Below are 12,676 nucleotides of genomic sequence, written 5' to 3'. Positions count from 1 at the left end.
GGAATGGACTTGAAGGGGGTGAATTTTAGAGGCCAGAGAGGCCTCAGTGAGAAAGTAACACTTGAGGAGGTGAAGAAGGTGAGAGTTTTAAATATCTGGGGGAAGATTGTCAAGTCAGAGGTTTTAACAAGTGCAAAGGTCCTGAGGTCAGAGCATGCCTGGCTCTTAGGGGAACACATGAAGTTAGAGGGACTGGATCAGAGAGAATGAAAAGTAGAGAGGCAAGGACTTCCCTGGTGGGCTAGCAGTTAAGACTTAATGCTCCCCATGCAGGGGGCCTGGGTTCCATCCCCGGTCAGGGAACTGGATTCCACACACCATAACTAATCCCTCATGTGGCAATAAATATCTCAGGTGCTGCAACTAAGACCTGGCTTGCAGCCAAATCATTTTTTTTTTTTTTTAAAGGTGAAGAGGCAGGTCCTATTGGCCTTTGTAGGGCATTTCAGTGAATTGGGCTTTTAGTCTAAGTACAAGAGAAGCCGTTGGAGGATTTTAAGTGGAGTGTGATGATCTAAGATCATTTTGACTGCTGTGTTGAGGACAGTCTGAAAGGAGCAAATGAAAAGGCAGAGAAACTAGTTTTTGTAGGCTATTATAAAAGTCCAGGAGAGATGGAAGTGGTGTTGACCAGATGGTAGCAGGGGATAAACTCGACTATAATTTGAAGATAAAGCAGAGTGAATTTGCTGACAGATGTGGGTATGAGAGAAGGAAGAGATAAGAATGACTTCAAGGTTTCAGTCTGGCAACTCAAAGATGATTTGTCTTCAACTTATACGGGAACATGCCTGAAGGAATGACTTTAAAGGGATCAGATCAGAACTGTTAAACTTGAGGTGCCCTTGAGGGGAGATGGCACAAAAGTAGTTGAATATATAGGCCTGGCATTTAGGATAAAGGTCTGGGCTGGAGAAGCTGGGAGAGGTGAGTCTATGGTAACAGTTCAAACTAGAAGACTGGATGAAGTCACCAAGAGCAGGAGTATAGATGAGAAGGAACAGTTCAAGGCCTGAGCCACGGAACCAGTGTTAGGATGGTCATCCGACGTTAGGATGTCTGGGAGAAGGCGGCCCAGGAAAGGAGACTGAGGAGTGGACAGGAGCAGGAAGGAGACTAAGAGTGTGATGTTCTGGAAGCCACATGAAGAAAGTGTTTAAGCAGGCAGGTGATCAGTTGTGAAGCGAGGTAAAATATTAGAAGAACGAACTGTGTCTACAACATGACAAGGAGAACTTGAGGAAAGCAGGTCCAATGAAGTGGTACAAGCAACAGCATGACTGGAGTGGGTTCAGCAAAGAATTGGTCCTACTGTAGCACAGGGAACTATATTCAGTATCCTGTGATAAACCATAATGGAAAAGAATATGAAAAAAATGTGGATAACTGAGTCACTTTGCAGCAGAAAATAACAACATTATAAGTCAACTGTATTTCAATAAATTAAAAAAAGAAGTGGGAAAGGGGCTGGGAACAGCAAATATGGACTTTTTGTTGCTTCTTTGATTTGCTTTAAAATTTGCTTATTTATTTATGACTGAACAGGGTCTTCATTGCTGCCCGGGGGCTTTCTCTAGTTGCAGCCATCAGGGGCTCCTCTAGTTTCGGTGCACAGGCTTCCCATTGTGGTGGCTTCTCTTGTTGCAGAGCATGGCTCTAAGGCACATAGGCTCCGTAGTTGTGGCGCATGGGCTCAGTTGCTCTGCAGCATGTGGGATCTTCCTGGACCAGGGATTGAACGCATATTCCCTGCATTGGCAGGTGGATTCTTAACCACTGGACCACCAAGGAAGTCCCTGTTAACTTTTTAAGATAGGAGAAATAAAAGAATATTCATGCTAATGAAAAGATCTTTGCTTTTCCAGTGACAGACCTAACCTTCTCACTCACCTTCCCTTCCTTGCGCTTCAGATTTGGATGTTTGCTGTTTCTTGGAACCCTCACTTTGAGGAATGTTAATAGAGAATCTGAATAGATAGAGAACTAGTTATCATCTCCACGATAACTAGCAAATTGCAAATTTCAGGATATGCAAGTTTTGCTTTTCCATACCATGTGAAAATCAACTTGTTTCATATGTGGAATTCTCTGTCTCCAAACTTGCCAGTATTTTGGAGGACATGACACATTGTAAATGTGGCTGAGAGTCCTTAGGCATGGTGGAATTGCATTTCTGTCATTTAGCTGCTGTTTAGATGGTTCTTCACACTTGTAATTAGGTGTTTAACCCAACCCCACAGTTCACCTCCTTCCTCCATTTCTGTAAGATGATGAGTTCTTTTTTTTTTTTGGCTGCACTGGGTCTTAGTTGTGGCATGCAAGATCTTCCATCTTTGTTGTGGCATGTGGGATCTTTAGTTGTGGCATGCAAACTCTTAGTGGCAGCATGTGGGATCTAGTTCCCTGACCAGGGATCAAACCTGGGCCCTCTGCGTTGGGAGCGTGGAGACTTAGCCACTAGACCACCAGGAAAGTCTCTGATGATGAGTTCTTTAACAGTTCTTTGGAACTCCCATTTCAAAAAAAGGACAATAACTCAAAAAGCCTTTAAAACTTAATGTGAGTCAATTCGATTTCAATAAAAGTAAACAATAACATCCCACCTCCAACCCCCCTAAAAAACCTAAATATGAATCTTGGGGAGTAAGTCACAAGGTTGTTCACAAAGGCTTCTCCCACTTAGGGCACATGGCCAGAGAGCCACCCTTGGCTCTGGTGATTTGCTCTCACCAGTGAAATGTAAGCCAAGTGATCTTTGTCCCTTCATAGCGATTTTAAGACCAGTGAGCAGTCTCCCACATCTTCTTGGCTGTCAGCAACTATGGAAGCAGTGTTAAGATGAAGACTTAGACGTTCCCTGGTAGTCCAGTGGTTAGGGCTCCATGATTCCACAGCAGGAGGGCTTGAGTTCAATCCCTGGTCGAGAAACTAAGATCCCACATGGTCCGTGATGTGGCCAGGGGAAAAGAAAAGATGAAGCCTCTATCAGCCAGCATCTGAGTCAGAATGATGAGCAGAGCCTCCTTGCTCATCCAGGATAGACACCTACTACGAGAAATAAACTTTAGTTTTGTTAGTTTTATTTTGGGAAGGCAAAAACCTAATCCATCCTGACACACTGCCTAAGGACAAAAATAAGCAGTGATGTACCAGTCTCCATGATAACTAGCAAATTGCAAATTTCAGGATATGCAAGTTTTGCTTTTCCATACCATGTGCAAAGAAAATCCAATAAATAACACAGGTAACACAACTTGACCTCACTGTCAGTTCTCCATTAAATCAAAAACTATTGAACCTGAACATTTTTAAAATATTTTGCTCCTAACGAGGAAGGGTACTTGTCAAGAAACTTAGCTGGACTACCAGAAACATAGTGTAGTGTGTTTCCTATTGTGTTCTCTGGGTCGTCTGCATTAGCTCCTCTAAGAACGCTCACTCCAAATGCAGGCTCCCTGGTCTTGTCCTCTTAGGATGAACACTGTGGTCCTTAACTCCTAGGAGGTTCTGTCGTCTGGATCTTTACATGTCTGTGTGCTCTAATACAAAATTTTATTTGCTCTTTGTCTTCGGTTCCTGCCAAGAGCTCCTAAAACTCTTGGAATTTTCCAATTGTTAGGGGGAGCTTTTGTTTTTCATAATGAGCCCCTTTGATCACACTTGAGTTTATGCTCATGAGATCACTATGGGTGGGGGCTTCCCTCATAGCTCATTTGGTAAAGAATCTGCCTGCAATGCAGGAGACCTGGGTTTGATTCCTGGGTCAGGAAGATCCCCTGGAGAAGAAAATGGCAATCCACTCCAGTATTCTTGCCTGGAAAATCCCATGGACAGAGGAGCCTGGTGGGCTACAGTCCATGGGGTCGCAAGAATCGGACACGACTTAGCGACTAAACCACCACCTAGGTGGCCTCAGGGTGGAGCCGGTCACCAGAAAGACCAAGTGGCTAGATCTCCTGCTGGACCTCTACGCAGGGGTGGGGGAGGGGGCTGGAGGGGAAGGTCTATACCCTCTTCAGCAGTTGAGATTCAGAAGCTCTGTGCTGGTGAGCACATTGAACCCCGGGAGGATGGCATGCCCCTGTGTCCCTCGCTTTCCTTGTCCTATGCATCTCTCCAACTTGGCTGTTTTCAAGCTATAGCTTTTTTAAAAAATTGATTTATTTATCTTTGGTAGCACTGGGTCTTCATTGCTGTGCCTAGGAGAGTGGGATCTCCTCTGTAGTTGTGATGCACAGGCTTCTCATTGCAGTGGCTTCTCGTGTTGCAGAGCACAGGCTCTAGGCACACAGGCTTCAGTAGCTGCAGCACACAGGCTCAATAGTTGTGGCGTACAGGCTTAGTGGCACTGGGGCATGGGGAATCTTCCTGGACCAGGGATCGAACCTGTGCCCTTGCATTGGTAGGTGGATTCCTATCCACAGTGCCACTAGGGAAACCCAAGCTATATCTTTTATGATAAACCAGCAAATTAAAGTAAACTGTCTTCCCAAGTTCTGAGAGCTTCTCAGGAAACTGTTGAAGGGCGGGGAAGGGAGTTGTGGGAACCCTCCAATTTTATGACCAGGTTGAACTGAAGGTAATCTGGGGACCTGACACTTGTGACCAGCATCGGAAGTGAGGGCAATTTTATGGGACTGAGCCTTTAAGCTGGCGGAGTCTGACAATAACTTTGGGTAGTGTCAGAATTGAACTGAATTGTAGGACACCCAGTTGGTGTCTAGAGAATCAGAGACTTGGTTGTTAGTGTTGCCAGACACGCTAGAAATATGCTATTGGTGTGCCACTGAAGTTCATTTTCAACATAATATCTCATTGGGTTCACCTATGCTTCAATAATAGAGAAGAAATGTTCTTGGAAGAGGCAAAAAAAAAGAAAAATCACAATTCTGCATAAAAGAATTTTATTTAGCGATCAGATCTCAATGAATAATGTCAGTCATTGCTTGATTCTGTTAAAATGTGCTATTAGATATACTCTTAAAAAGTGTACAGTGCATCACCAAAAGCTACTTAACTTGGATTGTGTAGAGTAAAAGAAAACTTCATAAATCTTTGTTCTTTGATAAAATTTTTAAAATATAAAAATGAAAAGAAAATCTCCAAAGTAGTATTCAAAAATAACAAATGTCACCTTGGACTATTTACAGTAAGATGCCTTTCTAATAGGAGAACACACTCTTTTTCTCACATTTTACTTGGCTGTTAGAGATATTCTCCCTCCCCCACCTCATGATTCCTTCCATTCCTATCTTGCAGGAAACGGTCATCTTCTCTCTCATTCATCTTTGAGTCTTTCTCTGATACGCCCTTTTCCTACTCGAAATTACCAGTAATTCTAGTCAACAGACGTTGGTTGAGCACCTAATGTGTGCCAGGCACTGTGCTAAGAAGTGGGGATAAATACAGAGGTGAAAAGTCATTGAACCCCCTCCTCAAGAAGCTCAGAGTTTGTGTTGAATTAAAAAACATTGTTCACATTATAGTCCTTGAAATCTCAAGTCCCTGCGAAGTGAGTTTGGGGATTTCTTGAAACAAAGTGCACTCACAGGGTCTGTCAGCTTGGCCCACTCCAAGACATTTTGAATTTAGAATTCTGCTCATTTTTATGAAACATAGCCTCTATAAAGCCCAGGCCTGCAGTTTGAGTTCTAAACTCTTTGCAGGTGCAAACTACATGCTGTGTTGTAGGGGGCTAGCTGAGCCAGTTTGCTTTGGGGGAGAGGGTACCCTTCTAATTGGCTCCGGCAAATTCTGAGTATGAAAAGCCCTTAACCTCTCCCACCCCAATACAAAATTTAAGCAATAGGTGCGTTTGAGAAACTCTCCTCTTATTTGAACCTCCAACAAGATGCTCTAAAACTCCTATCTTTGACAAATGTCCAGAAGGAGTTCTTTTTATTACCTTTGTGCTTTTCTGTGAATATTTTCTTAGCTTCAAACATAAAAGCAGCAAATTGAGCCTACACCTGTAGGTGACCTTTCCCCCCTGCTTTACCATGGTTGAACCCCAGACAAGTTCAGTTCTTGCATTTGGTCTACATCCTCTTTATCCATGAGACCTCGAAAGACCCATGGTAGTTACTTACAAAAAAAAAAGCAAATCATGAAGTAGAAAATAAAAACCAAACATAGCATACAATGGAAGCAAAAACGAAACCACACCCTGGCTGCCCCCATCTCTCCATGCCCGGCAGACCTTGGTCCGGCAAATATTCACATCGGGAAATATTTTCTCAGTCACGGTCAAGTCCAAATCATGTGGTGGACTTCCCTCTCACAGCTTATAGCGTCGAATCTGGTCAGCCAACCACTGAATGATGATGAAGGGAGTTTCTCTGGGAAAGTTCCATCCTTGATCCCACATCATCCAAGGTTACGAGGGGTCACCTCACTATACAGTGTCTATCCAAGTAAACGATACTCGGTCCATTCAAGAGCCAGATTCACAATTTCCTCATGAGCTGGTTCCAAGCCCTTTGGATCTGAAGGCAACTTTGGGAGTTGGCATTGTTCCCACGTTACATTTGGCCCGCCCTACCCAAGGTAGGGTGATCACGGTGGCTGGAGTATGTGGAGAGGACGATAAGAACAGGGGGTGTTGGGAGAGGGGAAAAGACGTGCTCATGCACAAGCGTCTTGCTCTGTCGTGCATTATATTTTCAGTGTAACAGCGTGTGTTTTGACACATAGGGCTTGTGCTTTTTTGTTAAATAACTCGCCCTGAAAAGCTCATTTGGCAAATGTGGCCACGAATGTGTGTTTCTGCGTGTGTGTGTGTGTGTGTGTGTGTGTGGTGTGTCACGAGGTTATGTGTCAAGTCCTGTGGGTGTGTCCTGGCCCCCTCCCTCGCTGCCACACCCACCTCCCCAGCAAGGAAAAGCTGAAGGGTTACACCTGGTCGGTTTGATATTCGGAAGCTTCGGACAGGCTTTCTGAGAAGCTTAGGAAGTTCTCCTGGTATTCGGAGCAAACGATCTCGTAGCGATAATGCCGGAACTCCACAGCAAAGGTGCCAAAGTAAGACAGGAAGCACATGACCAGGCCCCACTGGACCCTGGCGGCGTACATGTGGATGCCTTGCGCCATGAGGATGAAGTCTGGGGAGAAGTGGTCAAGGAAAGTGCCTCCGTCAGCTGCGTTAAGGCTGGGCTCTTCTCTGGGCAGAGACAGGTTACAGAAAAGAGCCAAAGAACTAGACAGGGCCAGCTGAACTCTATCTACATAAATAATACAAGGTCACGTTATTCAGCCCTTCCTTTGTGCCAGACATGCTTCTAGGTGCTTTCATGGAACACCTAGCTTGAGCCTCACCACATCCTATTATCAGTTTGTTTAAGATAGGGAGCACAGGGTGATGAACCTATTTTCAGGGCAGCAGAGGAGACACAGACATGGAGAACAGACTTGTGGACACAGCGGGGGAAGCGGAAGGAGCGGGTGGGACGAATGGAGAGAATAGCATGGAAACATATACACTGCCATATGTAAAAGAAACAGCCAGTGGGAATTTGCTGTATGACTCAGGTAACTCAGACTGGGGCTCTGTGACAATCTCCAGGGGGTGGGATGGGGTGGGAGGTGAGGGAGGTTCAAGAGGGAGGGGACATGTGTATACCTATGGCTCATTCATGTTGATATATGGCAGAAACCAACACAATGTTGAAAGCAATTATCCTTCAGTTAAAAATAATTAATTTTTAAAAACGGAGTACAGGGGCATGCGTGCATGCTCAGTAGTGTGTAACTCTTGGTGACCCCATGAACAAGCCCTCCAGGCTCCTCTGTCCATGGAGTTTTCCAGGCAAGAATACTGGAGTGGGTTGCCATTTCCTACCCAAGTCTCCTGTGTCTTCTGCATTGCAGGCAGATTCTTCACCTGTTGCGCCATCAGGGAAGCCCTTAACATAGGGAAATTGAGGCCAAATGGGTAATACACCTATTAACTGGTGGAACTGGGGTTCAAACATAAGAACTCTTGACTCCTTGCCCATGCATTTGACCACTATTCTCCATGGCGACCTAATAAACTCTAAGACTAGCTAAAGACTTATAATTCCAAAGTAATTAGGTGGCCAGAAAAATAGTGTTATATTTTTAAAACACACTGCAAATGACTATAGAACAATGTGTACATACCAAATAGCTAACTACATCCAGGTAAGCTGTGTTTGTCTCTGCAGTGCTACTAACAATGTTTAAGTGGCATTCCTTCCTCTCTCTAATTTTTATTATTGTCTTTCAGACAATATTGTGTAGGCTGGTTTCATTCCTGGTGTTGCATTTAAACTTGTGCCCAAATAAACATAGGCAACTAAGAAACCAAATGAACAGATGATATGTCTATGCCTGAATATATATGAAGTATATGCCTATATGTACACACACACACACTTCAGTATATATAAAGGTAGGAGCTTGGAAGAAGAAAGGTTCACAATATGTTTGATTGCAGGGGTCCCCAACCCCCAAGTCATGGACTGCTGCTGGTCCATAGCCTGTTAGGAACCAGGCTGCACAGGAAGTGAGTGGTGGCTGCTGCTGCTGCTGCTAAGTCGCTTCAGTCGTGTCCGACTCTGTGCGACCCCATGGACGGCAGCCCACCAGGCTCCGCCATCCCTGGGGTTCTCCAGGCAAGAACACTGGAGTGGGTTGCCATTTCCTTTTTCAGTGCATGAAAGGGAAAAGTGAAAGTGAAGTCACTCAGTCGTGTCCAACTCTTAGCGACCCCATGGACTGTAGCCTACCAGGCTCCTCCATCCATGGGATTTTCCAGGCAAGAGTACTGGAGTGGGGTGCCATTGCCTTCTCCTAGTGAGTGGTGGGCAAGGGAGCAAAGCTTCATCTATGTTTACAGCTGCTCCCCATTGCTCTCATTACACCTGAGCTCCACCTCCTATCAGATCAGCAGAGGCATTAGATTCTCATGAGAGCATGAACCCTATTGTGAACTGCCTGTACAAAGCATCTAGGTTTGGCACTCCTGATGAGAAACATCCTGAAACCATCAGCCTCTCCCCACCACCCCAGTCCATGGAAAAACTGTCTTCCATGAAATGTCCCTGGTGCCAAAAAGGTTTGGGACCAATGCTCTAGTAAAAGGCTAAGAGGTCAAGGGCTAAATAAAGTTATTTAGAAAAGTCAGAAATGTTCCCTTAGAATTAGTTCTACCTTCAGAACTTAGACTTAAAATCTTGGGAAATTTTCAGAGAGCAAAAAAATATGTGAGAACTCCCTCAGCTAAACTTTGCTCTCCTGACTAGATTTGGATCCATTCAGCAGGGAACCAAGAAATGGTTCCAAGTCTTCAGAAATAGCATGGATCAGAATTGTTTAGTATAAGCTCAAAATTAAAAATAATTCAAAACCCTCACATACTCTTCTGACTGAGGGTTCAAACTATTGCCAAACAATATTATTTTTACTTAATAGAGGAGGGATACATCTTCAGATCTCACACTGGCAGAAGTCTGACCAGTTTACTCATAAAATAATTCTGACCTGTTTACTCAGATTACTAGTAATAAGCAACTTTTTTGGCTTGAATTTCAAGTCCTTTGATGTTCTCTATCTAATGTGACCATAGAACTTCAGAAAACCCTAAAATGATTGGCAGTTTGGGAAGGAAGAAGAAATAAACACCTCTAAATACTCTACTAACTAAAGAATGTCTCCGAACACTAAATGTTTTCATATTTTAAAGCCACTGCAAGTGAAAGAATTGAGCCTGAGTTTAAAACAAACTGACACATTCCATGTGTGATCTTGGGTAACTAACCTCTGTTACTATTCTTGTTAGTGAGGATTAAAAGTGTAGACATATTTAAAGTTGCTTGGAAAAATGCCTAGCACATTATAAGTGCCCAATAAATACTGGCTATTCATGAAAACTTGTAATAGTGTTATTTATAGTTTGCCATCTAGGAACCTTATTCCCTTCTTCTCCGCGGCTTCCAGAGGACCTATTGGAGTGAACGTTTAGGAATGATTGACTGATCTGATTGGTGGGCTCAGATTTGGCCTGCTTCCACTGGGCTCTGCTATAGTAGGTGGGGTCGCTGTGCTCCACCCTAGACTAGTCCCTCTGCAATCTGTTTGGGGTTCAACTGAGTGAAGTGCTGTTCTCCATCTTTCCCTGATTTCTCTGCTTGTTACCGGGTGGATAAGTTGAATTCTAAGGTGTGAGATAGGAGGCCTGCACAATTCTCCTTTCCAAGTTTACTAGGGATAAAGGCTGATGTCTTCACACCCATTTGGCACCCATTTGGCTCCTTGTGACTGTTCTCCATTGGTTCAAACTCCAAGGGAGGAAGGGAAATAGTAAATCAAAACCTCAAAATTATTTGTTTGGGACAACAGTGCATGCTGTGGTAATCCGGTTCTTGAATTTCTTTTCCAGAAAAGCTTACTTGTTTCTTCTGAAAGTTATAAATGTATTTTTGTCTCTTGAAATTCATTTTTACAGTTTAATACATTGAATGAAATAACAGAGCCACGATAAAGTCACAAATGAAAAAAAAAATTTCAGGCTGGAAGGAAAAAGGCACAATTCTCTCTTGGGTTATGCATTCTATCCATTTCACCAAAGGAACCCTTACGCCGTTTGTGATCAGGAGAATGCGTGACACCATTCCTACAGATTGAAACAGTTCTGAGCAGGCAGCGCTTGTTTTATATTTAGTTCTCCATCTCCTCTTTGGCATGAAAAGTAGGTCTGAGAGTTTTCGATTTTTACTTTTACTTTTCGTTTTTGTCTAATATTCTGAGACGATCTGATAGTATATCCTAAGCAACTGAGAATGGCAATGTTCTCACCTTCTACAAGGACAAGTCATCTGTGTTTTAATCTTACTGGCAGAGAACCTTTTCACACTCAAAGGATACAGAGGACCACGCAGAGAGTGATAGACGCTGAGAGGATAACTCGTGGAATTCCCACCTTCCGTCCTTCATTCTTGATGTTGACTTTGAGTGTCAATGCCGCCTGAATCCAGCAGGTCAACGTGCCAAATCCAAAAGTCAAGGAAGTTCCGACATTATGGATTTCTTCGTCATTTGTGAGCTAAGGGATGAACAGATAATGACCTGTGGAGGCCCATTCAGAAAATACATACAGGCCAATGGAACACATGAAGGAGAAAGAAATAGGTAAAGAGATGTCCTAAGAGTGGGCTAACAGATTGTAGAAAGAGCAGAATCCTTTATCTCCACTCGCTCTTTGTGTCTATTCTCCGTTGGTTTGAACTCGGAGGGAAAGAAGGGAGATGACTAGTACCCTCAAACCTCAAAACATTTGCTTAGATGAACCAATGAATGAACGGGCAGTGGTAATTCATTTTTTGAATTTATTTTCCAGAAAAGCTTTGGAGAAAAGTAAAAGAAAAAGGCAGGGAAGTTACACATAAAAAGAGAAATGTCAAGTTTCTACAGACATAAGCCCCAAACTCCGTTCTCTAGATTAAGAAATGAAACCAGAATAATCTGGCTGTGTATTTACTGATTGACGATGGCCAATTCTAAGCAGGTCAAGATTTCATTGGCCTAGACAACTAACAATGCTGGTTGTTCTCTTACAGAACTGTCCAGTTTCTGTAATATGGCCAATCACTGTTAAGGGGGTTGAACCCGTGGCCCCTGCAGGGGAAGCGTGGAGTTCTAACTATTGGACTGCCAGCTAATTTCCTTTTCTCCCCCATTATAATAAGAAAAATGCACTTATGAGGTTTTGCCATATCTGGAGACCCATTAAAAGGGCAACAGTGTTTGAAGATTGCTGGTCAAAGCCTTCATACAGTTAATAGGTTAAAGGAGACCCATTTGGGTTGTTTCAGTTGGAAGTCAGAGATATAAACTGCTCAAATCATTGCCCACTGATTTAAAAAATATACAGTAGTACAGTAGGATTTTTTCTTCTTTGAAAAGAACCATCACCCCACAGGTCAAAACACATATTTTTGAAACATTTTAAATAATGATTCCCCAAATCACATTTTACTTCTAGAAAACTGGCTTTCCATATTGTACATAATCTGTTTATTTATTTTTTAAATCTAGTTTTAAAAATAGATGGTACATTTAGTTACATGGGTCAAATTTTTAAAAATTATGAAAAGAGTACAGGTTGAAAAGTCTGTCTCCTATCTCCTATATTAGTCACCTGGTTTCTCAACAGGCAACTGTGTTATTTGTTTCCCATGTAATATGTGTAGATACTCCAGAAAATGTTCTTCATATGTAGTGTCATTATTGATGGTTTTGAATATTTTTGATTCAATCAAACAACCCTATCAATGGGGTTCTTTAGGGAACTTTAGTGAAAGACAAAATGTCTACTCAGTAACTTCCATCCAAGACTTGGTTGAGAGAGATGATAGTTATTGAGCATTTTACAACATGCCAGCACTTGTAGCACAGAAGCATAAGTGGAAGAAAGACTCCCACCAAAATCTCAATAGAAAACACTCTGTGCCCTAACATTTGAGAGCTTAACAGATAAACTCTCAAATATTCTGATAATTCATTGTCCAAGGCAATAGGTTCTAAGAATACAGCGTTCTCATTATTAGGGTTGATACGGAATGAGACCTTGGATAATTAGAGGAATTGGTGGGATTGCGTGCCTATCTGTTAGATGACCCGTTAAGTAAAAAAATACTGTACCAGGGGATGTTTGGGG

At 42.9% G+C, this 12,676-nt stretch overlaps 1 protein-coding gene across 2 annotated transcripts in view; it reads right to left on the bottom strand.

Annotated features, from left to right (window-relative positions):
* Positions 1 to 4,887: 4,887 nt before the first annotated feature.
* Positions 4,888 to 12,676, bottom strand: part of TMEM150C (transmembrane protein 150C) — a 117,295-nt gene continuing 109,506 nt past the window's right edge. For both annotated transcript variants that reach the window (XM_081583405.1, XM_081583395.1), the window contains exons 7-8: positions 10,885 to 11,062; positions 4,888 to 7,100 (exon numbers count right to left, since the gene is read on the bottom strand). In XM_081583405.1, the coding sequence (XP_081439531.1) occupies positions 6,892 to 7,100; positions 10,885 to 11,062 (387 nt within the window). In that variant the 3' untranslated portion in view covers positions 4,888 to 6,891. The remainder of the gene's footprint in view (positions 7,101 to 10,884; positions 11,063 to 12,676) is intronic.

The sequence above is a fragment of the Giraffa tippelskirchi genome, chromosome 1 (assembly GCF_054371585.1).
Source record: "Giraffa tippelskirchi isolate mGirTip1 chromosome 1, T2T-mGirTip1v1.2.pri, whole genome shotgun sequence".
NCBI lineage: Eukaryota > Metazoa > Chordata > Mammalia > Artiodactyla > Giraffidae > Giraffa > Giraffa tippelskirchi.
Note: the sequence above shows the minus strand (reverse complement) of the source record. Positions and strands in the feature narration are given on the sequence as shown.